At 42.7% G+C, this 25731-nt stretch overlaps 1 protein-coding gene across 4 annotated transcripts in view; it reads left to right on the top strand.

Annotated features, from left to right (window-relative positions):
• rhbdl1 (rhomboid, veinlet-like 1 (Drosophila)) overlaps nucleotides 1-25731 on the top strand; it is a 54642-nt gene that overhangs the window by 5472 nt on the left and 23439 nt on the right. For 2 of the 4 annotated variants that reach the window (XM_086196462.1, XM_086196463.1), the window contains one exon: nucleotides 17581-17739. In XM_086196462.1, coding sequence (XP_086052588.1) covers nucleotides 17581-17739 — 159 coding nt within the window. Of the gene's footprint in view, nucleotides 1-7021; nucleotides 7470-7507; nucleotides 7677-17580; nucleotides 17740-25731 lie in introns of those variants that run through there. The other 2 variants (XM_086196464.1, XM_086196465.1) reach the window with 2 other exon arrangements.

The following is a 25731-nucleotide window of genomic DNA, read 5'->3' as shown; positions in this document are numbered from 1 at the left end:
ATCCTTCATGTTAAATGTTACAAAACTTTTAAAGTGAAGACTAACCTATGCCCTTTCCAGGAGCATTTTAAAACTATATAAGCTACATTGGTGAAAAATCTTAAAACAATAATTACACATCGGGGTATCGTGCTCAGCCTCACACTTTTACCGCCCATCCACACTTGAACAATAAGATATGAGGGTGCACAAAATATATACTGGGGTATGTAAGGTGAAGATTTTGTTGCAATCAGTAACCCAAAATGGCAGCCACGGGAAACGAAAATTTCGGCCTGCACATTTCTCAAATGAAGCACCCTCTCATTGAACAATTGACTTGATAATGAAGCCAATACATCAAGTGAAAATCAGTCATTCAATATGGCTGTTGAAAAAAAGAACTCCGCCTAGACCATTGTGAAACATGTCAAATTATAGTTTGTATAGTTGTAAGCTTCTGAAAGGAGCCTGGAGGACACAAACGTTGAGCTGCAGGAGTTATTCTGAAGTGCAGAATAAATACTTCAGATAACGAGGCCTAAATATGATTAGGTTAAAAGATTTTCCTCTTCAATGAATTTTAATCCAAAGCAGTTTTCATTGTGATCATTCTTTAATAAACACTGCTTCATGTGTATACAAGACAGAACTTAATTCTCAGCCTGGCAGTAAATAGTTCATCCATTTTCTACCAAGAGGCGGGGTTCACCCTGGACAGGTCAGCAGTCCATCGCAGGACCAACACATAGAGACAGACAACCATTCACACTCACAGTCACACCTACAGTCAATTTAGAGTATCAATCAGCCTCGTCCCCTCTTGATGTCTTTGGACTGTGGGAGGAAGCTGGAGTACCAGAGAGAACCCACACAGGAACAGGGAGAACATGCAGACTCCACACAGAAAGATCCTGTGCTGGAGCCGAAACCTTCTTGCTGTGAGGCGACAGTGCGAACCACTGCACCACCGTGCCGCCATCAGTAAATAGTCAACTTAAAAACAAAACTATAAACCATTTGTGGAGTTACATGACATACAGTTATAGAGAAGACAATTGGTAAGTATTTTTGGAGCATTTTGACCTTCAGTTTCAACATCCCTTGATGCTACATTGACGGCTCCCTGTATCTGTTGATTTTATATTGAGATGATAATGAACGAAACTCCCGATAGCTTGTAGTGCCGCTTCGTTTTCTAGGCGCTAGCACTGAAATGTACAGGACGACTGTATAGGAAGCTAAGAAAACAGAAGAAGAAGAGTCCTGTCAGTTTAACGCTAAAGACGTAGAACCAAAAGTCTTTTGGCTTTAAGTTAAAACATGTATCAGCACAGCTACGTCCTGGTCATGTGGTCAGAATCAGTTGTTCCACTTAAAATCATGTTAAAATAGTGCTGCACCCTGCGAAGTCCTAAATTACCTGACTCGAAAGTATCAGCATCCTGTATTTTACCACTTGGTAACAGCAGAGGGTGCTGTTTCTCAGCAAAACTGATAGTTAATTTAAAACTGAATTGATATACATTTTTGATCATAATACATTAAGCCCATGTTTTGGGCAAAATACATTTTGAGACAAAAATAACAAACAAAATGTTCTATCATCACGATATGTCAGTGTACAGGTTTAAGATGCTGGTTGAGCTCAGTGGCCCAGTGTCCTCTCATAGTTTCAGCTGTTAAGTGCAGGTCTAATCACCAAGACATAAACTTACAGTGTGCCATGTTGAGAACAGATGTGAGAACCAGGCATTGACCCAGTAACCGTTTTAATACACTTGTCCACGGGCCAGCTGCTGTGCAAGTGTGTTCTGTGGAGCTAGTGTGTGTGTGTGTGTGTGTGTGTGTGTGTGTGTGTGTGTGTGTGTGTGTGTGTGTGTGTGTGTGTGTGTGTGTGTGTGTGTTTCTGTTTTGACAGTTGTGATAGCACTTGGATGTGTGAGCAGGTGTCAACAGGCAAGTGCCCTGCTGACTGCTGCACAGCCCTGCCAACAGAGGCCCGTTAGTTTGCCCCTCACCAAGGCGCTTTGTGAATGCTTTACTATTCCCCCTCCAAAACATTCCCCTTCATCTCAGTATTTAGCACAGGTAACTATTTCCACAACGTCAGCTGTCAAACCAGCTCTCACATGACATCCTCCATGGATGCACCTGTGAGCTGTCAGTCAAACCAACAGAGGAGCCTCTAACAGGAGCTATTGTAAGCTATTGTCTCTGATGCTACAAGATGACACAGCATTTTTAAACAGTTGAAAGGTGTTTTTTTTTTAAGCAGGCCAGTGAAAGAAAATCAATTGGCATTGTTTAAAGCAACATTATACAGCATTTTTAGCTTAAACTAGCAGTTTCAACATCACTTTGATGATACACGGACTCAGGATAAGGAGAACAAATTCTGTTTCCTTCCCCGAGCGTCCAGCATCTGTCTCTGCTCTATGTAGCGGGGGTGTCGTGCTAATCATGCACAAAACTCCCTCTTGCTTTTATTGTTGCTTCCAGGCACTAGGAGGTAGCTTGGAATTCTTCGTACTGACGTCATGTAAGAGGGCATTGATGGAGGAAGCTAAACCAGAAAAACCCATTCCTACTTCTCAGTGTAAAACTAGCAGTTAGAAACTGAATTTCTAGCTGGGCATCAAAATTGCCAGCTTGCAGTGCTGCTGATCGGTTCCATGTGTCAGTGCTAAAGCGCACAGCAGGTTTATTTAGGAAGCTCAGAAGAGAAAAAGGAAAACTCTAGGCAGTCATTCAGTGTTACGTGAAGTGTTAACAACTGCATTTTCACAAAAATAAATGGCGTGATGGTCACAGTAGAACCAAAAGTCATTTCCCTTCATGTTAACACATTCAAAGGCTCATCTCTGTCCCAGTCATTCTGTGCAGTCTTCATATTATATCACAGTGGTTCTGTAGTTTTTTACCAGTTGGAATCAGCAGAACTATATTATCCTACTTTGAATAGTTATTACATTGTTATTAAAATTATTGCTAATAATAAGCTGAAAAAACACATTTCCGATATAGCCATAGTTTAAGATGAGACAACACATGGCATTGATCAATTGCTCTTGAAGAATGCTACATTTAGCTGTAATCCCGACTTTAACCCTTGCCCCTTTAATACTAGAGGACTTAGGTAGTTGGAGTAACACAAGCTGCTGTGGCAGTCTATATTGTTGCTTTGGAATATTGAGATGTTAACGTAATTTTATTTTTCACAACTAAATTTCCTCATAAATACATAACCTTAATCGTTTGAGACATTTAGCAAGATCATTCACTAGGTTTGTTGTTGTTGTTCTTCTTCTTCTTCTACTTAAATTCAAGCTTGACTTATTCTTATGGGCTCCTAAGTGGAGCCCAGGGCCGAAATCACATCCCTCCAATGGCCTTGGTTTTTTTGGCAGTTTTCTTCAGCTTGGCCCAGGACAGTCTGCTTGCCGTTACCTCACTCTCAACTGATCTTCCCCACGTCTGTTTGTACAATGAAGCTACCGAATTGTTCTTTAAATTTCTTATATGGCCCCCTAACTCTCTTTTTTTTTAAAATTTTTTTGAAGAACACTGGATGAAGTATTTACTTCAGAGAGGTGACCTGTGGCGCTCTTACCAGTGGAGGGCAGTAGCAGCTTAAAGATAGGTTAATAGCGTTACTTGTAATCCATATTCCTTGACTTGTGGGAATTAACTGCTAACTGTTGATCTATAGTGAACATTTATGCTTGTATGTGATTATGATGGAATGAAAGTTATGTCCTTAACTGCTGGTAATTCACTGGAGATACATTCCCTGATTGTTCCAGGTTAGATAGGTGCTATCCTTTGTTACTCTGGTTTGTTTTTGTGGATGTGGGCCAAGAGGGCTGCCCTCAGTTGGATGTAGATCTGCATGTTTGGCCACCAGGGGTCTCCTTACTTCAACCAGTGAGTCAAACCTCCCTAAGCCAAACTGAAGTGCTTACAATGACACTATAGAATCAGAAATAGTGACAGAGCTGTGAGATGTAATCCTAGTGGAGGTTTTATTGAATTACCAACTATTAATTCTCCCATTTCTCCTCTTAATTCTTTGCCCCTTTCAACCTCCTTCCTCTAAATCTCTCCTTCCCCACGTCTTCCGCTTTATATCCCCGAGAGATCTTCTAAGTGGAGCAGTTTGGACTAAAACTATGTCATTCGGTGACCTGATTCATTTTTCTGCCGTTTTCATCATGCTGGAGATTCCCTCTATCGCACAATCCTGCAGGCTTGACATTCAGCATCTCCAGTGTAAATCGCTATGTATATCAATTGACATGAAGGGCTTAGGTCAACAGGTTCCAGAAATGCCAAAGATGAGTTGGTCTGTATTTGTCAAAGAACAGGACAGCAAAGAGAACAATAGAACAGGCCTGTAATTTGACGACGTGCTCGTTTTTTTATGAGCGCCATTGTCTTTTGAAGCCAGAGTCTTCAGGTCTGGCGTTGAAGTTTTGTTCCCTCTCGTTTTAGTCTGTAGACTGCAGCATTCCTCTCTTCTCTCTCTCAGTTCAATTAATACATTTTTAATGTTATAAACCTTCCCTACTCCCTTAATGGTTGTCAGAATACTGGATGGCGGGAGTCTTTCCTAACACGACGGATAAAAAAGAAGGAGACACGGCAGTGCTATTTAAACGAGAACACTTTCTGTTTTTCCTAATATCAGTTTTAGATTTTTACACAAAGATACACAAATCTAGACGCAGGGAGGTTTTGATAAAGTGCCACAAGCAAAAATGTGGAACAAACAGAGTTTTATTCCTGCTTCCGAATTAATCCTGCTTGGTTTGTCCTAAAACTTTAAAGGTGTGGATGACTTTGCATAAACAAGCAAACAAATCTGTAATCATACACAGCCCATGGTAAACATAAAGAGTAGGAGCATAAATGAACATGTGCATAATTAAAGCGTACAGCAAACTCAGACCTTTAGGGTGTGCATTTATAGCTCCCTCTCTACATCACAGACTGAGACATAACTATTCTCTCTCATACACCGATAAATAAACACTTGCCTTATGGACCGCCAAGTCATTAAGCTGGTGAGGAAGAGTGCAGACTGGTGGTCTAATTAATGCACGTTTCCATCTCCCTGAAAGGCCTCGTTATTCTCCAGACCCACAAGTGTTTTGTCTGATGTTCCGAGGCCTTGTTAAAGAGGAGCAGGCTGCCTGGGGTTGGCCGTGCCCTCTGCATCCATGCACCACGGCTGAAACCAGCATGAAGGATTTAGTTAGACGAGGATGCTTCAGGCGGCAGAGACTGTATTTCACCTCAGGCTTATCTCACTCTGTCAGTCACTTGTGTAATGTCACATGTTTGCAGTGTAATGGAGACAAGGATATGAGTCGGTGACACTGGTTGGCAATTTGTTTTTAGAATTGGCATTCCATAGTGCCACATCTATATCATACTGGTGTTGTTTTGTTTTTATATATCTTAGTCTGCGATATGCTGATTTCATCCATCCAGCCATTACAATGACTCTTGTGCAGCTGTTGAACACCTCTGTTGGGTATTTTTCATTTTTTGATGCTTAATTGTCTTTCTGCAATGGATTTATTTGAATTCCTGACGCTATCATTGTTTGATGGGAGTCCTTTGAGGTTACCAAGGCAACATTTGAAACACAGCTCCCAATCTGTCTCACTCCAGCAATCCTCCAGCAGTGACCTTTTTAATTAGATTCGTCTTAATCATGCTCGCACAACTACGGAGTATTGGAGACAAATTAATTTCTTTCATTGAACTGAACAAAGAACACAGTGGAGTGACTTCAGCTCCTCCACACACAAAGGGGGGGGGGGTGGTTCTGTTGTTTCAATAGACTGACAAGTTATTGTCAAGGTTTTGTTTAAAAAAAAAAAGGTGTGTCAGACGGGCAGAATGGAAGGTGACAAAGAGGACGCCTGGGAGCTCTGCCATGTTCAAGATGGCCTTGGTCCAATCTGTTTTAACCCAAAGTTGAGACTGTCTTTATGTTTTTCTCACATTTAGGAGGATTTCTATATAAATACTTAAGCCCTAACATTTATTGTAACCATGCTGCCACTCAGGCAGAGCTGAGAGTTGGAGGTCCATCTCAGAGAAAACGCTCAAACCACCCCTGCTTCTACAATCTGAAGTCATCACAACCCTGACCGCATCTTTAGCTACATTTTTATGATTTAGGATTTACACCCCCCCCCCCGCCATTGCCATTGCCCTGAGGGTTACTGGATTTGCACCTTTTAAGTAGCCACAAGAAGACTTAAAAGTACCTTTAATCTGTTGTATATTCTGTCCCTCCTGCTCTCCCTATTATGCTTCAAATGAATATGATAATAATATGTTATTGTTTTTGTTGTGGTATTACTTATAATGATTTATTGTCCACAAGGGGGATTTTGGCCTTGTGCTATTTTTGTGGTATGCAGTTTGGTGCTTCGGAAAAGAAGTGAGCCATCCAAACAATCTTAATTCAGTTTAATATTTGTGCATGTGTCTGGGAATATGTTGGATTGTGCAGCAGTGCATTCAGGGCGCTAATGTGCCAGTGCTTATAATTAGCACAGAGATGTGTGACGTTGCCAAGCAGCCTTTTCACCAGCGGTATAGTAGGATCATATTGTCTGAGTGACAGTTAATGCTCCTGAAACTGTCACTCACCTTTGTCTCAGATAAGCTTAAAATGAACACAATCACATTGTTAAGATTTGTCCATGTGCATTAGAAGCTTTTGTCTGGTTAACAGTGTGTGTGTATGCTTGTGTGTCTGTCAATAAAAGACCAGACATTTGTAAGGGGGGGGTGGGGGGGGGGTCTGTGCCAGTAGTAAGCGCAAAGCCGCAGTGGAGCCCATCCCCTGCTCCCTCCCTGAGACGCCTTACTTGTAGTGAAGAGAGGAGCCGCAGCCGCTGGCCACTCCTTCCCATTCTTCAATTGGAAGAGAGAGGCCACCTCCCTCCCCTGTCTCATTTGTATGCAGGCGGTGCGGTGTGTGTTTGAGAGGAGAGCAAAGAGAGAGAGAGAGAGAGGTAACAGTCAGTGCAATGGGATAGAGGAGAGCGAGGAGGAGGAGAGTGAATGAGAGCTGCTGGATCTGTCTTGCCTGCGTGCCTGCCTGTCGTCTGCTGAAGCTGGGTTTTACCGCCGCGCCACGCTGCACTGGCACCGAGCTGAGCCACGGCCCATTTGCACACACCACACACCCAGCACCAACCCGGAGCCACGCACCATCGCTTCTTACTCCAGCGAAAACCACGAGCAAGGAACGCCAGGGAGACACGGCAGCTACAAAGGGGCCTGACACTAGAATTTAGGCACCAGCTGCTACCTTCACCAAATCTCCCTTCACGCTATCCCATCCATACCGCCACCACCACACCTCCCTCGCTCCTCCCTATGCCCTTGTCCTCGGCGGCTCCTCTCACCTCCCTGGCCAGTATATGGATAGAAGCTCCCTGTTTCAGCTCATACAAGAGCAGGTAAGCAGGCAATCAAGCAAGCAGCGGCAGAGGTTTCTATGGTTACGGGCTCCTGGCCATCTCGCTGTCTGTCCATGGATTGAGACGTGCATGCTGGGGGGAGAGCTGATGTTAGGATTGATAGCAGGGGCCATTTACAAGATGAGAGTGTGAGACGGCACGACGGATGCAAGCATCATGGAGCCATGTGGGCCCCGAGACTACGAGGTCAGATCATGAGGCACAGTGGGGGGTGGGGTGGGGGGGGGGGGGGGTTGGGGGGGCATCATGTCATGGGCTCTGGAAGAGGGGTGTGTGTACAGATGAATGGATGTATAGGCGGATTGATGCCGTTCTCTGTTTAGAGAATTGACCAAAAAAAAAATCAGGAGATAAAGGACAATTGCTCGCTGCTGCAGGAGCATTTGCAGCAGCTATCTTGCAAGTGTGTGAATGTGTGTATCGTACCTGTACTCGTTTTTTTCATTGTGCTTTTTTTAATGCTCACCACATGCAGAGAGTACCATCTTCAAGTAGTTACAAGAACAAAAATATCTAGATGAGTTGTTTTGTCATGTGTAAGGGTCAGAATAGCAGGCAGTTTTCTTCAAATATTTGTCTTTTTGACTTCTTCTTCCTCCTTTCCGCCTAGGAAAAAAAATGCAGCATTGGTGGCCATATTTAGGCTGCTGAAAATGTTCCTCCTGACATCTGTTTTCTTTGAGCCAAACTGCTGCTTTTACTGTCCAATCAGACCCATGTTTGAATTTAGCTCTGGTCGGCCATAGCCCAAAATGAACACACCAGAGTGCATTTGATTGCAGATTCTTCTCAGAAAGCATGTGTGTATTGGTCAGTACTTCCTGAAAAGATATATGATTGTGTGTCTCTTCAAGCTCGATTTATGTCTGCTATTAAACCCCCAGACAGTCTAACATGCCTTCTGTTTTTGACGATGAACTGGACTATTGGGAACGTGACTGATTGGCAGTCAAATTGAGCACTCATACTGTTCAACAGGGAGGGGGGAAAAAAAATCATTGATCCGCTGCAGGGTTTGGGGTTCACGAGTGGCCTGTCAGCAACACATTGTTCAACAGAGCCTCTGAGGGGGACACGTGTGTGTGTGTGTGTGTGTGTGTGTGTGTGTGTGTGTGTGTGTGTGTGTGTGTGTGTGTGTGTGTGTGTGTGTGTGTGTGTGCGTGTGTGTGTGTGTGTGTGTGAGATCATGTGCACAGTTGCATATTTATGAATGTGTTTGTGTTTTTCTAACAAGTGGAGGAAGCCCGTGTGGGCTGAGTGAATTTCAGTGTGGTGAGAAGATGCTCTGTGGTCACACTAGTGAGTCATTTACAGTATTTCCACTTGAGCGATAACAACAGTCTAGTGATACCTAAACAATACTTATTCCTTGATAGACACAATGTAATGCAGTATCGAAGTCACTGACTCATTTATGTCGATATGCCTCCTCAGTGAAGGTCCTTGGGCTGGAGATGAAGCGTATATGATGGCTGCTTGTGTTATTGATTGTGGGTTTTAATCTGCTCGTGCCAGTTATGTCCACACACCCAGTTTGCAAGGCCACAGCTGAGCAGACTGCAGTCCTATTAGGCTCAAGTCTGGACCAAATCACTCAAACCAGCTGACAACATGCTTTTCTACCTTTGGGACTCCATGCCTTTGATTTGGAAAAAATTCTTCTAATTAAACCAGAATGAAGCAAAACCTGCCAACACCTTTTGGACCATGAAAAGGCAAAAGCTTGTTTTTAACAAAACATGCTGCCCGTTAAACACTGGTTACTTGTTTGCTTCTGTTTAGCCAGGAAACTATTTTGCAAAGCATGGCTGATTTCAGAGCTCTAGCTTGCTTCAGATTTATATTGTCACATGCACTGAAGGATCCAATAACAACAACAATATCCTGCCACCCACTTTGGCTGCTATCAGCACATTGAAATGGTCATTATCAGTTGTTGCAGATGGAGGTCAAGTGCTTTGCCTGAGAGCATCGAAGGTGGAGTCTCGGAAAGGCAGCAGATTACTCAGTCTTTTCAGTCTGGAAGATGGAATTTGCAAGTTTACTGTTTTGACATAGGAATGTTAAGGTATAACATGTAATGTTTCCATAGTATATTATTTAATAATAAGAAGGCTCACATTGAATATTTATGTTAAATATTTTGTTAAATTGCATATTACCATCCATCCATCCATACATACATTGTCTACCGCTTATCCTAGTAAGGGTCGCGTGCAGGGGGGGCTGGAGCCTATCGCAGGAGTCTTCAGTAAGAGGCGGGGTTCACCCTGGACAGGTCACCAGTCCATCACAGGGCCAACACATAGAGACAGACAACCATTCACACTCACAGCCACACCTACAGTCAATTTAGAGTATCAATCAGCCTCGTCCCCTCTTGATGTCTTTGGACTGTGGAGGAAGCTGGAGTACCAGAGAGAACCCACACAGGAACAGGGAGAACATGGAGACTCCACACAGAAAGATCCCGTGCTGGAGCCGGGACTTGAAACTGTAACTTTCTTACTGTGAGGTGACAGCGCTGACCACTGCACCACCATGCCACCAATTGCATATTACATTATCCTAAATTTTTCCAACAATGTTAAAAAGCCAAGATGTTATTCAGGGTTTCATTATCCTACAACAGCGCTATCATAAGGTAATTGTAAGTGTGATTGTCCTCTCATACACAGAGATTACATTGCTGGGCTTCTCCACAGTTCAATTCATCATGTAGCATTCGACCCAATAGGTGTGTGTTTAAGTTAAAGCTGGCCATGTAGTCAGAAGCGTTGGGTGAAAAAGAACGAATGAATCATTTTGAATGGATCTTTAAAGGGACCTGCATGCATCAGGTCAGCCTGTGGAACACGCTTACATTAATCAGACTTTTCTATTCTACTGAAAACGGCGCACATTGTTGGTCACTGTGTCCTCTACTGTACGCCTGATATCATCATCCGTGAATGTGCTGTATACAGGGCCAGCCGGACAGACAACCAATGAATGAGCAAGTCGACAAATTCTTATCAAACTTTGCACGAGACGAAGGCAGACAGGAGGGGCAGTGCAATACCTCGAACTCAGAACAAAACTGTTAGGCAGGCGACGATGCATGGAAAATCATGATCTATGACCCCTTCTTCCAAAAAACGATATCAACATGAATTTCAAAATGAACATCTGTGTCTGTATTATCGTATTCAGCTGACGTAGGGTACCTACACGTAAGGAGGATTCATAATCAGTTTATTACAACTTGTTTTTGTATCAATGTTAGAAAACCTGGAGCCATACTTGAGGGAAAAAAAGGAAAAGTTAAAAGGATTCGTGGATTTACATGTATCAAGCTAAAGGAAACCCAAAACTATGAAGAGTCAGTCCGCCCACCAGTACGCAGCATATCTATGTGCATATTAACTGGAATTTACTAGTTTAGCAAAATTAGATGCTAAGTTTATGAGCTTTGCAGGTCTAAAGGATATTGCAGTGCTGTCACGCTGAACCAGATGAAAATGCTGCAGGGGGAGAGAAAGAGAAAGTTCCATTGGCAACATGAGTGAGTTTATTAGTCTTTGTCTGCAGGAGGTTGCAATGCTGAGCTCAGGCTATTTCTGGACCGGCTCAGACGAATACTGAAGATCAGGGCATGCATGTACACACACAGACGCCGTGTCTCTGATAGTCTCTCTATCGCAGCGCCCCTGATAAGGCAAGTTGATGGTCGTCAGCACCTCGCCTCTAAAGTATGCTATCATTCATTGTTGACTCTTTCCCCATGTGTCATTCAGTTGTTATCTGGCTTATTTATATCTCTCCCGTAAGGACTTGGGGTGCTGATGAATACTATTCTGACACATTTATGTCAAGAAGAAAGAATGAGGCTCTTACATGCTGTCCCCTTTCATCATTCTCTGATGCTAATTTGCATTGAGCTGGATTTGAAAAACCACCTCTGGCTGTTTGTACAGTGTTTAACCACAAGGAAATGTCGTGGGATTGTTTTGCATCAAAGAAAATTCCTTGGGTGGCTCTCGCCAGTATTCTCCATTTGAGGAGAGTTCTGGATCTCATGGACATCACTTGCTGTGATGGACTATACTGAGATACTGAGGCCCTGTTGTTCGTTGATGAACACCCATGAGTAAATTCATCCATCCATCCATTTTCTATACCACTTGTCTGTAAAGGGTCATGGTGGGGCTGGAGTCTATCCCAGCTGACATTGGGCGAGAGGCGGCGTTCACCCTGGACGGGTCACCAGTCCGCCTCAGGGCCATCAGGAGCAATTAGGGGCTCAGAATCTTGCTAAAGGATACTTGGACATGGTCAACAGTGAGAGTGAGGGTTGAACCAGTGACCCTTCGGTTGCTAGACAGTCATGCTACCTCCGAGCCATACTGCTCCCGAGTTAATTCAGTTCAAAGTTTTTTTTTTAATCTAATGTCATGCAAATATTGGTCTCCCCTGTAAATGTCAGCACCCTCTGCAGATGCGCGGCCTTGTTAGATCTTGACAGTTTAGACACCGAAGTAGGACGTAGTATCTGCTTCGAGTTAGGGAATCATGCTTGTGGTGACACTGCATTTCCATTAAGTGAAAGTCAGTACATTCCAACATGTGTTCATTTTGATTGTTGATACAATATTTGTCGCTGGAGCCTGCGCCATGTAGGTTTTGATTGCTCTTCATATCCCCTATTGATTTTCCTCCTTGTGTATGATTTTTAAAATATGTCCTAAAATACTTTTAATACATCAGGTTACAATTGATATTTAAGAGTGTACAAACATGGATGCCTGAAGTCAGTCGGAGTCCAGTTCTAAGAGTAAATCCAATTTAATTTCACTCAGTAGAAGGTAATAAGATTATAGGGTAGCGCTAACAGTAATTTCCACGACTGATCATTCCAGTTATGTCTTCGATCAATAGTTAAGGTCGGTTATTAAAACAGCCACAGGTGCCTGAGAAACGCAAGGTGATGTCTTCAAATTCCAACTGTTCCAAATATCTGAAAGAATTTGAGTTTTCACTTCTAAGAAATGAAAGGAAAGTCTTTATACAAGTATTTGTAAGTAAATGTATTGGTAGCATCAGCATGAATTTTGAAGAGCGATGTCCACAAACGCGTCAAAAAGGACCAAAGGGACATTTGCAGCTACCTTTTCATGCTATTTTATGAGCAGGTTTCCCCAGTGATTGTTTGGTGGACGGTACAACAAGCCCAGGTGCAGAACCAGACATCTGTTCGTGTTGGGAAGACTGTTGGAAAGTTGACGTGGGTTTCTGTCTGTGTAGCAGGCAGCTGTCTGGCTCAGTGTGGTTGCCTGCAGAATAACAACACCTTGTTGCTTCATGCAAAATTTGATTTACTCTATGGAAATCTTACATGAAGCAAGAATGTGCAGAATTGATCATTTAAGTGTCTCCTTTTTGGCCTCTTTGTGGAGAACTCATGTCACGTGATTTTTAAACATGTTTGCTGTAATAGACCAAAAAAAAAAATAATAATTTCACATAGAATGATTAAATGTCATTTGACTAATCAATGAATTAGCCGACATTTATTTGCAGTGAGAGGGACACTCCGTGGAGCAAATATCTCCACCACACAAGTGTTTAAAAAAGAATTTGCTATGTTTAATTTAGCTAACAGATGGGCCCTTCTCCCCCTAAGCCATTATTTTCAAAAAGCCATTACTCCCTTAAAATTATCTTTCATGGCTCATGCTACTAAACAAGTTCAGGAATAATCAGGCCGGTGTAAACATGCTCAAAGTCCTTGGCGAAGGTATGAGGGTTATAACATGGACATCTTCACCACTGCTACTTTCTGCCTGTTGTCGTCTACATGTAGGACGACAGGAGTACCTACACAATTATCACGGCTGTGGTTTGTTCCTGGGGTTGTTCTTGAGCTCCTGTGGAACAGTCCGATAAGTGGTCTGGGGTCAGTCAGAGCGGCTGCGCTGAAGGTAATAGAGGTCTCGGGGGTTAACGCCGACATCATTCCCCCGCAGTCAGCAGTTCACTCCTCTTTGCCCTCCTCCCTGCATCCGTGTGTTAATTTCCACCCATGTCTTGTTTATCTCCTCCTCCCTGTTCGTAAACCAGCCAGGTTAGGTTGCTCACCCAGCCCTAACAGTGCCACCTAGCAGCTACAGTCTCTTGCCACACCTCCCTTTATGTGTAAACCCTGCCTTCATTTTACTGACACCTCATTCTCATCTCACTGGTCTATTTCCCTCCATCTGCACCTATTCTTTCCTTCTCCAGCATCTGCACCCTTCCCTCCTTATATAGTCTTTTACTCTCTTTTGTGTCTTGTTTGAACACCAATATGTCAGAGGGGGGAAAAAAGGGCGTAAATGCAAGAAAGGGATGACACACAGGCAACTGGTAACCATGGCAACTTATGCAGCTTGTCAAAGTGTCGCCCTCACCAGTGTTGGATCGCTTCAATAACTGCCTCCCTCTCACTGCTTTTTCCTTCCTCCTTTCAACTCCTTCTCTCCGGCTCTCTCTCTCTCTCTCTCTCTCTCTCTCTCCCTCTCATTCATACATGTCACCAGCCTGCCTAGAATTAAAAAAAAAAATGCCCTTCTTGAAAACACTCATTCATCTCAGTGTACCTCATCTCGCTAATTGATAACCCTAATTGGCTGCATGAACCAGTCCTCCACCCCCTTGTATCCTCAGCAGACTCTCTCCCCTGTGTGATGTTCCTCCCGAATAAGGTCAGACGACGAAGCCAATTGTGTCGGTGCTATATGACAGCTCGAAGTCAACGCTTGGTTTTCACGTCAAATGTGCGCAGCTATGTACAGTGCAGCGCTTTTCTGCTGCTGTATGCATAGTGATGTGCTGACATATGGAGGCTGACAGTAATCAGACGTCCCCAGTGTGGCTCTCTGTTCCCCCTGTCAGCTCGGGCTGAGCCAGGAGCACATTAGATTCTGATCTATCTCCCCTCTGTGGCAAGTGGATGCAGAGCACTGGAGTGTGTCACAGTCCTCTTGTAAAATAGAGAAGAAGAGGACTCGCTGCCAGACTGCTGGGCTAGGGGCGCACACACAGAAGAACAGACACTGGCAAGGCTTTTTTATTCTGTGATTCTTTCTTTTCTGTCTCCTCTCCAGTTCCCTGGCAGTTCTTCTCCTCCCTCTACTGCGTTATACCTGATTTTTTAGCCACTAGGGCGCAGCACAAACATGCTGTGAATAAAACATTGACATCACATCACCTTTCATATTGATACAGCAAAGTTAAGTTTAAAATTTCACTCCCCTTATGTATTTTTTGGCCTTTTATCAACTTCCCGGGTACATGTCTGGCTCTGTATTTGTGATACTTCACAATATGAGAGTGAATCACGGCTGCTAAAGCTGGCTGAAAAGTGTGCATGGTTCATCAATCTGACTTTGCACTTGTGATATATTAAGGAAGTGAATATTCAAAACCCATCTCCAAACACCTGTATGCGTCATTATGGAATGTCTTTGAAAACTCATGGAACTATTACTGCTACTACACACCCCACCCCTTTATTTACCTGCACAGACTGACCTAATAGCTCCACCCCTTTAATTATCCGCAGACTGACCCTGTTGCTCCACCCCTTTATTGATTTACAGACTAACCCAGTAGTTCCACCCCTTAATTGATCTACAGAAACTGACCCAGTAGCTCCACCCCTTAATTGATTTACAGAAACTGACCCAGTAGCTCCACCCCTTTAATTATCTGCAGACTGACCCAGTAGCTCCACCCCTTTATTGATTTACAGACTGACCCAGTAGCTCCACCCCTTTATTGATCTACAGAGACTGACTCAGTAGTTCCACCCCTTTATTGATCTACAGAGACTGACTCAGTAGCTCCACCCCTTTATTGATCTACAGAGACTGACCCAGTAGCTCCACCCCTTAATTTACTTGCAGTGATGAACTGGTTGAATGCTAGCAGAGAAAAAAATAAACATCATCATCCATAAATAGAGGAACCACACATTAAAAACCCTTTCAAACTCAGGACTGCACATCTTTAGATCTCTAGAAATGCACTCCCCAATTTGAAGTCAATCAAAGTAGGGGTTGTTGCAGAAAGTATACAACACACATACTCACACACCCAAAACCATTTATTACAGCTGCTGTAGGTGAAATATTTTCGTCTCTTTCACTCTCTCGACCACCCACCATCCTCTCTTCCCCTCCCCATGTCATGTTACAGCCCTACACGTTACAAACACTGGCCAAGTCTGCACCATTTTGCTCAGCGTGCCTCAAGGGGACCGTGTTTTAACAAACATCCATGGAACACAGTTAAGGGGATTATCTAAAAATAGACCTTGGTGCATTTTCTCTCTCGTCTTTGCTCGTTTTTGTTCACAAATTTTGTTTTTGCATGTGTGTCAGGCTGTTTTAGTTGACAGGCGGAGCCAATCAACAGCTGAGATGTGGGACAATGAGGGAGAGAAGTCAAATATGGATGTTGCCCTCGTGTGCTAACAATGCACGTGACATCAAGAGTGAAAGCCCTGGAGAGAAGTGATGTATCAGGGCATGTATTCTTCGGTTGCTGAGTTACTGTAGGTTATTATTGTAATTTAGTTCATTCCTCAACCAACAGCGGGAAAACACTCATTCTAAGTCAAGCATCATCAGAACCAGCCCATTAGTTCCCTCCTCCACTCCTCTCTCCCAGGTGAATAAGCACATAAGTGTTCAGGCGAGTAAAAAAAGCAGATCAAATTGAATTAAAGGGACACTTGTGTCCAACTTAATTGTAAAAAGCTATTGAGGGAAAGAAAAACACATATCGTTTAGTCGAGGACACATACATACACACACCCAGACACATGCTCACACCAGTGGATTCCCTGATTGATCTTCTTTGTTCCATAGTTGAGCAGTAGAGCTTTAATCTTGAGCCTCCTGTAGTAGAGACTGACACGGCGCTGCAGAGTCCGCCCTCCTTATGCTTTTCTGTAACGCTGGGCTGAGAGATGTGATTCTTCTTGTGGACTCATGACATGGGCAACGATGATCCAGCACGACTGACTCCACACTGACGCAACATCTGAAAACTCGCCCCCCCATCCCCTTCCACTCTCCATCCCCCCTGGGGCTAAAAGAAGCTGTTGGTTTACTATCCGAAACCTAATGAGGCTGTGTTAGCATTCAGGAAACAGTCAAATGAGAAGCAGCCAGGGCTCTTCCCATGTGGTCTCTTTGTACCGCTCCGTTTTGTCCTGAGGCGCGTTTTCACAAACAGTCAGATACACTAAAGAAAGCTGGCATGAGAAATTAATCCTCCATTCGAGAGCAATTTAATTTCATTTAGTAGAATGTGAGGGAACAAAATCCAGCAATAAACATGTGAAACGCCCCCCCCCCCCCCCCCCCAAAAAACCCCACATTACATAAACCAAGCATAGACACACACCCTATACTTTACTAGCCATTTTTAACCGGGCGCTATTTTAGACAGCTACTCTCAGCCATTTTTATGACACTCTACCGCTCAAATCAATTATGAGGAGGGCATAGAGGCATCAGCAGTAATAACCCACGGGGCTGTGGGTCTCACTGAGTGAGTGGTGATTATAAAAACCACACTGACTGACTGACTGGGAGCTGCAAATGTGACTCAGGACACACTGGCGCAATCAAATGAAGCATCCACTCAGAAACAAAGACTTAAAAGTCAACCTTATTTAAAGTTGAGGGATTTCTATCGCATGTCAGTGTGTATTCGAATGAAACTGTGGCCTCTCCGCTCCCCGCGGCAACTAGAGTCACCTGCTGTTTTCTTTGACAGACCTGCTCCTTTAATGAGGTTAAATGGGGTTGTTTTTTTTAAAGCAGATCTCATCTTTTGAGAGGCATCATAGAGGCAGAACAGCTAAATTAGTACCAGTGTCCCTGTCAGGTTTTAAATTAGGACCCTGAACTCTCATTTGCTGTTTTACGTGTCTATTGTGTGTCTGTGAAGCATCCATCTTGGGGCATTTTATCTCAACAGAGTTGTTTTTCTTTATTATTATGAAACAGAGACAATTCTTCAGTACAATCATGTAGTTTGTATTCCTTTTTTTTTTCAGCTGGACCCAGAGAACACCGGTTTCATCGCAGTGGAGAACTTCACCAGCTTGGTGGAGCACCATGAACTGCAGCTGGACCCGTCCAAACTGGACATGCTGTTAGCGCTGGTCCAGAGCAATGAAGAGGGACAAGTGTGCTACCAGGAGCTCATCGAGCTGGTAAGTGGAGACCAGCTAGAGAGCCAGTCAAATATCATTTCCTGCTGTATAGATGGAAATGTTCTCAAATACACACACACACATACACCCACACTACTGTGGGATTTTAGAAAGGTTACAGAATTGATCCAGACGGAGCCAGCAAGCATCGCCGTGGTGAAAATCGACTCGACCATTCAGGTCGTTGTCCTGCAAAAGAGGATCCGTCTGTCCAGTTAATGTGTCTGTAAATCCGAACATTTAACCTCAAAAACGGTACGCGACAAGCTGACAGCGCTGAAGTAATACATTTTGTTTATATATATATAATACATGCATGATATATGCACATAATCATATTTCAATATGATGTATAGTAATGCTGAACTCTATAGTTTCCTACACACCTCACTGGCATACTTTGATTAAAAAAATGTAATTGCAAAACGTCCGATATTATGTATACCTTGAAAGATGTCTACATTTTTAGATTAACTGGCTGCTGATGCCTCATTTTTTGCTCCTCACAAATCTGTGTTAGCATCACTGGATCTATTAGAAATTCATGCGCTTTATATGAGAAAGCCTGACTCTTTCACACTCTTGGCACCAAGGAAGAGTCATTCAGTGTATTTCCTGGCATGCTTCCACTTCCTTCTCCTCTATTTTTGTATCTCTCTCTGACTCCTTATTCCAGTCTGCATCTCTCGTCCCTGGTCTTGTGCTACCCGTGGTTTATAATGAAGGCCACATAAGGCCACCAGGTCCCATTTCTGAGATTCTCTGCTGACGGAGACGGAAATCACTGTTGACGTGCTGCTCGCTTATGTCAGCCGTCCTTCTTGAAGTCTCCAGCTCTCTTCTTCCATACCCCTCTCATTTCCTCTCTTCTATTCTATACTCCTCCTGAACTTATGTTAAGTCAAAAAAACAAACAGAAAAAAAAGATCCTTGGTTTTTACAGCAACAGGGAGACACTTTTAAAACTGCCCATCAGCCAAATGCAAATTGCCTTCGATTAGCCCGGCATCGCTAGTAGCAGGCAGTAATCTGAGGTAATTTGAGAATGCCCGACCTCACACGGATATCGACTCACGGGTCTGATTTTAAAGATTTGTTTGATGTACACGCGAGAGTGCTCACAGATCAAACCCACACTATTCTGTACATGCATAAAATTAGCATATACACTGACGCTCTCTAGCATTTTCATTATTAATTAATGTAGCTACCTACTTCCTCTCTGTCTGGCTCTTATATGCGCATAACATAGACAGACTCTTATTAATACACATGAGGGCTGCTAGCACAGATTTGAGAACTAATTTAGAAGCTATTCCAATGTTGATATGAATCAGTTTGAACACGGAACATGTGACGCTTAAAATTTCTGTTCTCTGCCTGCAGAAAAGTGTTGCATGTGTGACCTTTTCAACCAAATCACCAGTAAAACTACCTCCGGCCTCCTCTCATTTCTTCCTGCTGCTCTCTCACTTTTATCATTTTCATCCAAGTCTTTTTCCCTCTTAAGCCACACGTCTTCTCTTCCCTTTTCCAGTTCTTAGTTTCTGCTTTTTATCTTTCCCTCTTTCCCTCCCTCTCTTTTTCTTTCTCGTGTGCTCCTCTACTTCTATCTCCCTTCATCATGTCTGTCGCTCACTCTCACAAGGTGTGTGACAGATGATGCTTCATATAATAGTGTATAAATGATCGGCAGTAGTGTAAAACATGTCGAATTTAATACGTTTATTTTGAATCCACCCACAATTTATAACTCGGGTTGACTTAAAAAGAAACTGCCTTACTGTTGAGCTGATTGCCTTTTTTTTTTTTTTTTTAATCAAGAAATTTCTCACCATCTGCTGTAATATCTCACTCCAGCGCCACGCTGTTTCTGTTGTTGTGTCGGTAACTGGTCACTTCCCATCTGAGTCAAATAAATGTGACTCATGCATGTGCGCTCATCTAAACAGCAGCGCTTTTTTGAACCTGAACCGTAACCTTTCTCTAAACCCAGCCAGACCATAACGACGGTGTCCAAATATCGTAAAATATATTTATATTTTCAGCAGTGATTCGCAGCAGTGCCACGGTCAAATCCTGCAGCAGCAGTAACTCACTTTTTTGTGATCAGCTGTTTGTGTGTCACTCATATCGCTCTCTGCTATCAAGGATGCGATTCGAGTTCCGCCACGAAGCCACACAGCATGTTTGGTGTGCGCTTTCATGGCATTTTGTTTTTGCATGACACCAAATCAAACATTCCATTTAACTCTTTGTTTTTTTAAGCCGCTAATCTGTCTATTATATACTGTCTACTATCATTTATAGGCGAGGGCCGCATCAAAGGGACAAAGGTGTTATTGCAACAATGGAGTAACAAATGTTCCAAGCTAATATTTAATCGACCTTTATGATAATCAATCTCTTTAGCTAGCTGTTAATTATTTTCAACCCCAAATATTCCTGCCTCGCTGAATAAAAACTGACCATGAAAACTGATGCCATGGACACAATCAGAGGGCCGCTAAAGGTTTTCAAATGACGCATATAGATCGTTTTTAACAGCTAAGGGAGAATACATGCATATGTAATGTGGTGATGAACTTTTTACACCTCAGGATCTAAAAGTGTTCATAACAGCTTTAAAGTTCATTATTTGAAAGTGATTAGCCTTTTAAGCATTAGTTATTGTTTGTGATTTAGATATGAAAACACAAAAACACTTTAAATTGTATTCTAGATGAGTGCGTTGACACATGATGCCTAACTGGCCTAATTTATATCAACAAATCCTTGCAAAACTTTTACTACTAATTTGTTTGTGCATATTTCTACAAGCTGTAGATGACTTAAGACATATTTGTGATTTGTTATAGAATAATCCTGCCATTTACAAATGTTATGGATTTGCTCATGATCAACTAATTTCTAAGAAATGTCTCGGTGATTTGTGATTCTCTTTTGATTTCTATTATTTAGATTTGGAAAGTTCAGCACCAGCCAAAGCCTGGTGGCTGCGGAAGATGGAACACCACTGCACATTATTAAAATTAACTTAGTGCGGTGCGAGTGTGTGTCTGTGTATGTGTGTCCTGCTGCCATGTTTCAATTTCTCAGTTTGTGTGTCTGACAAATGCGTTCAACATCTAGCTGACTGGTTTTGAAGCCATGGATCTTGCGCCATCATACTCGACCTTAGCAAATGGAAATGTGTTTGAATCGCACGGTTAAGCAACAACTTCTCTGATGTCCCTTTGTGCATGCGTGTTTGTGTGTGTGTGCGTGCGTGCATGCGTGGATGCGTGTATGTAAGTACACGACTGTCTCTGACATCGCTCATGTTCGTCTCATCTTTTATGCAGGGTGATTGTAGCCAAAGTACTCCATCAGTTCAGCCAGAGGGGTGAATAAGTAACGCTCTGCTAAAACCTCTCTTGGGGAACTTGTGCAGACATACACACAGATGCACACGTTCGCTCACACACCCATACACACTCCCGAGGAGTATAGGTCTGGATCTGACTGCTAATCTGGAGCACATTTGCACAAAAATCCTTCACCTCAAGACAACCAGTGCACATTCCACATCACTTTTATCACATTTACACACAAGCAAATGCAGGAGTGTGAGTGAAAGGGTGTTACAGTTCACACTGGGAAAATTATGTGTGCATGTGAGGGACGATTTAGCAAAAGACAACTGTTTGTTTATGAATTCAGGTTAAACCCAGGCCATTCTGAAGTTGTATAGATTACTGTGTCTGTATCAATTTCTGAAAAGAGAGGCCTCTGATGTTATCATGTAGCAGCTGTGTAATTGAAGAAGTGTGTCATTGTTTTCCTTCGGGTGGTAATTTGGCTAATATGAGTTGGAGATCCAAGATGGCTGCCATGGTTAATTACACAGAGAGAGGGTGTATTTTAGTCATTATGGCAGGGATTCTCTTTGTTAGAGAACTTAAAACTGCTGCTCCTTTTTCACCCCTTCTCCATAAATGTTACAATTGCTTTTCCCTCAGGAGGTGTAGTTAAACAAACACTAACGTAACACCTATTACCTATGTGATACCGATTTTATCTTTAAAAGGAGGGAGTCTCATATTTCATGCTGTATTGTCACCTTCACCCTACAATCAAGTCAAGAGAGACTCCACAAGTAAATGACAAGTCATTTTAGTGATATTTATATCCTGCTGTGCACCCCCAGGGACACACATGCGACTTAGTACATCACATCACACACCAGTCAAGACACTTTCTGTTTTAGATGGTAAATCGACAACCATGGCTCTTGCCGGCTAAAAATGATGCACTCTGCTAAAATGTGCTGGACCTTTTTTGGTCTGAGTTCTAGCACAGTAATGATTAAACCATGAACCAAAGCTTTGGCCATGAACTGCTGCAGGGGGGGGGGAGAAGGTAAAAGTCACTCAAGAAAGAAACGTGAGTATCTGGGTCAGGGCGGAATCAGCAAATGCAGGGCTGAGATCTGCTGCAAGAGAGCACCAGTTTGTGTATATATATGTGTGTGTGTGTGTGTGTGTGTGTGTGTGTGTGTGTGTGTGTGTGTCAGAGACAAAGAGAGAGGGGGGGTTCTGGTCCTCTAAATGACTCACAAATTAGATGGTAAATGGGTATTGTGACACTGTTAGCTGGGCGGTGGTGAGTCACTAGGTAAACGTGATCAATTCCCTCAGATGTCTGATGTTCTAGACATTGTACATGATTTATCACTTGTGTGTGTAAGTGAGTGAAAGATGGCCGCCTCTCAAGTTGTTCCATAAACCTTGAGCAAAATGAGGACAGTTAATGGATTTTGTATCTGCAGTGCAGATGAAGGCTCCAATGGCCTTTAAAGCACATTTTTGGATTGTTACTACTAATTAGTATTGAGCTGTGAGTTATTGACCATGTGGTGTTGCTAATTAATCCATCAAGGACAATTGACTGTAGCTGGGAGCAGCATGTACTGTAGACAACACGCTGCTACCGAGATGAGGAGGAGGGTGGACCCTCGCTGTTTGACACATACTCACACCTAGTTTGACCCGTTCAGCTGGCCCTGAAGACGAATACTCTCATCTGTCTTTGGACTCTTGGCCTCAACATCCTGGCAGACTGTGCCTCATCAGGGACCTAGGCCCTTAAGTCAGGAGGTTCTTTCTCTTCCAAAGTTTTTGTAACATCATGTGATTTTTATCTTGTTTGCCCCATAGATATCGTTTGTTTCTCTTTCCTTTCTTCCCTTCAAAAAGCTGTTAATGCTCACATTAGAGACGCAGGAGAGTGACAGCTTTGCTTAGCCGTGTCTCCAGGGGGAACACATTTTCACAAAGACAGTATGAATGGGAGAGAAGACAGTATAAGGTAGGGAAATGTCAAGTGTTGTCACCAAGCTGAGCACAGATGAAACAAATTCAGAAACGGAGAACAAAAAACACAATTACGTCCATTACTGTGACTGCGTTCTACCTCTCTTGTTTCCATAAATTCTCTGTTTCATCATCACTTCACCTACATGAAGAGTAAGAAAGGAGGATGTCTCATCTTCATCATCCACTGGTGCTGTCAAAACCTCAGACAGGCATCTCATTTTAATGGCTAAATTTCCTCTCTTTTTTTCCCTCCTTATGTCCCCTTTTCTTCTGTTTTCCCTCCCTGCTCCAAGTATAGTCTAATTGCATTTCTTGGCCCTGATTTCCATACTAAATATGCCTCCTTCCATCTGCGGGAGAGCCAGCGGCCCAGCTCTCCATCGTTGTGGTTATCACAGTGAAACAGGCCCTCACACCTTCATCCACCAGTGTCATAATTACCCACATTTAGTTACAACATCCTGCTTTGCTAACTTCCAAACTAGATCAGCACTTTTTATCCTGTTTTTCCTGGAGGATTTTTTTTTTGGGGGGGGGGGGGGTAGAACAATCTCTTGATTTCTTCTTCATTATTTGGTCATTTATTTGTTTAGCTCATTAGCTTTTATAGATATGTATCCTTCAATATACCTCCCAGTGTATCCATGTCTAATGAGCCTCCGAGCAGCGGGACCTGGCCGCGCAACCACACATGCTGCACTTTAATGGCGGGCTTTACTTCCTTCAGGCACCCTCTGGAGGTTGCGTACACTTCACATGACGCTTATTATTATGAGACACTTGCACAGATTCTGCTGTTGCAGATTAATACTGTGAACAGTAGCAGCTGCTGCCTACACACCGTCTCTTTTTTCCTCCCTTCCTCGAAACTCATTTTCATAAACTGTCGAATCATATCGTAACACAGACTTTAATTTAGAGATAATTGCTTACTCAGCCGGTCCTCACAGTGCCGGCTGCAATGGAGACATCAGACATCTGGTATTGTAGGGAAAATCTTACCTCTGAAATATGCGTGGTTGTTGTCTGAAAAGAAACACAGATATCAAAGGAACCCTGCCAGAGCGGCAGAGTCCGGCCATATTTTCAGTGGTAACTTTGGCAGAGAAGATCTTCTGTTTTCCTGACAGTTCTTTGCCTTGGCTGTCAAAATACTGGCATTACAGTAGCATAGTTCTCATCCTAAGCCTCTCAGAACTTTGGGAGAGTTGGTCTCACTGGCCTCCAGAGCTCTTGCTCGCTAAAGAAACCTACACTCTACATGTAAAATGATCTTTTCCCTCTTCTCCTGGAATTCGACTTGTCAAAAAAAACAACAACTTGCTTTACAAGGGCAAAATCCCTCCTATAAAAAACTAGTTTAGCACCTTTTCAGAATGAGACGGTACTGAGCGAGACATGACTAAATCTTCCAAGCAAAACATGACTTTTATCAGTTTAATAAAGACATCAACTAGATCAACGTCACTGAGCTTTTGAGCAAGCCGTCGTTCGCAGCTTTACAGTCGAAAATCAAGGCCCCTGAAATGAGAGTGCAACCTTTTTCCGGACTTTTGGGTGAAGGTGGCTAAAATGTAACTATAAATATAACTACTTAGTGTTTTACTTCTATGAATCCCCATCATTACACCATTACACCTGCCAAATTTGAAGTATAGAAAGAAAACCAAGTTGAAAGTGATTGCACATGCATAAAACACTAGTTGTGTTTTACAAGATAATTTCGCCATTTATTCCAGCAGCATTTTCCATTGCCCTTTGTACTGCATATGAAGCACATTCATCCCTATATTTTTTGTATTTACTTGTTCTTTCTTCTCTGCTTGTTGTTGCTTTGGTTCTGTTTAGTTTTCTGTGACAAAGGTGAGACTGTAGAGTCTGTTGAAATACTGTTGAACACACACAAAAAAAAAAAACTTTTACCAGTTTTAAGATTCCAACGATTCATTTTGTCTGAAAAGCTGTTCTGGGTCATTCTTTTTGTGTGGAGGGGACCCATTAGTCAGTACATACAAGATACAAATATAATATTAAATAATACAGTTTCTCTACAGCAGCACAAAGAATTGTCCGTGATTGAAGCCTTTGAACAATGTCAGGACAAAGGAAATATTCTGTACAAAGATTCGAGTGTCCCCTGTCTGTCCCCTGACGAGCTGATGATAAAAGCAGAAGATCGCTGCTATCCCTTGTGAAGTCAGTGCTTTATGAATGTTGGCTCGCCCCAATCTAAGATGATTAGTCACACTGATGACTTTCCCTGAGATTATATGAAAAGAAACTCTCCTTTTACTGATGTTTGATCCACTTAGTGTGAAGAAAATTAAGGACGTAATTGTAAGATGAGAAATTCAGCAGCGGGAGACGAGATTTTATCCGTCTTCGTTAGGTGTATCCTCCAGCTGCTGAAATTAATGTTCATAAAATGACTTCAAGTAAAGTTGGCGAAATAAAAATTGTAAGCAGACGTCTCCAGATTCCTAATTGTGACTAACTACGCTGGAAAAGATAAGAGATAATTCTTACTTACCCTTAAATAAAGTGACCGTCTGACTTGGTTTCATTGTGTTGCCTGCATGAGTTATTCGGTACTCTTGTACTGAGTAGCTATGATAAAGTTTTTAGAATTCCTGTG

The sequence above is a fragment of the Aulostomus chinensis genome, chromosome 23 (assembly GCF_037954235.1).
Source record: "Aulostomus chinensis isolate RoL2024-O1b breed Wild chromosome 23, RoL_Achi_v1.0, whole genome shotgun sequence".
Classification (NCBI taxonomy): Eukaryota; Metazoa; Chordata; class Actinopteri; order Syngnathiformes; family Aulostomidae; genus Aulostomus; species Aulostomus chinensis.
Note: the sequence above shows the minus strand (reverse complement) of the source record. Positions and strands in the feature narration are given on the sequence as shown.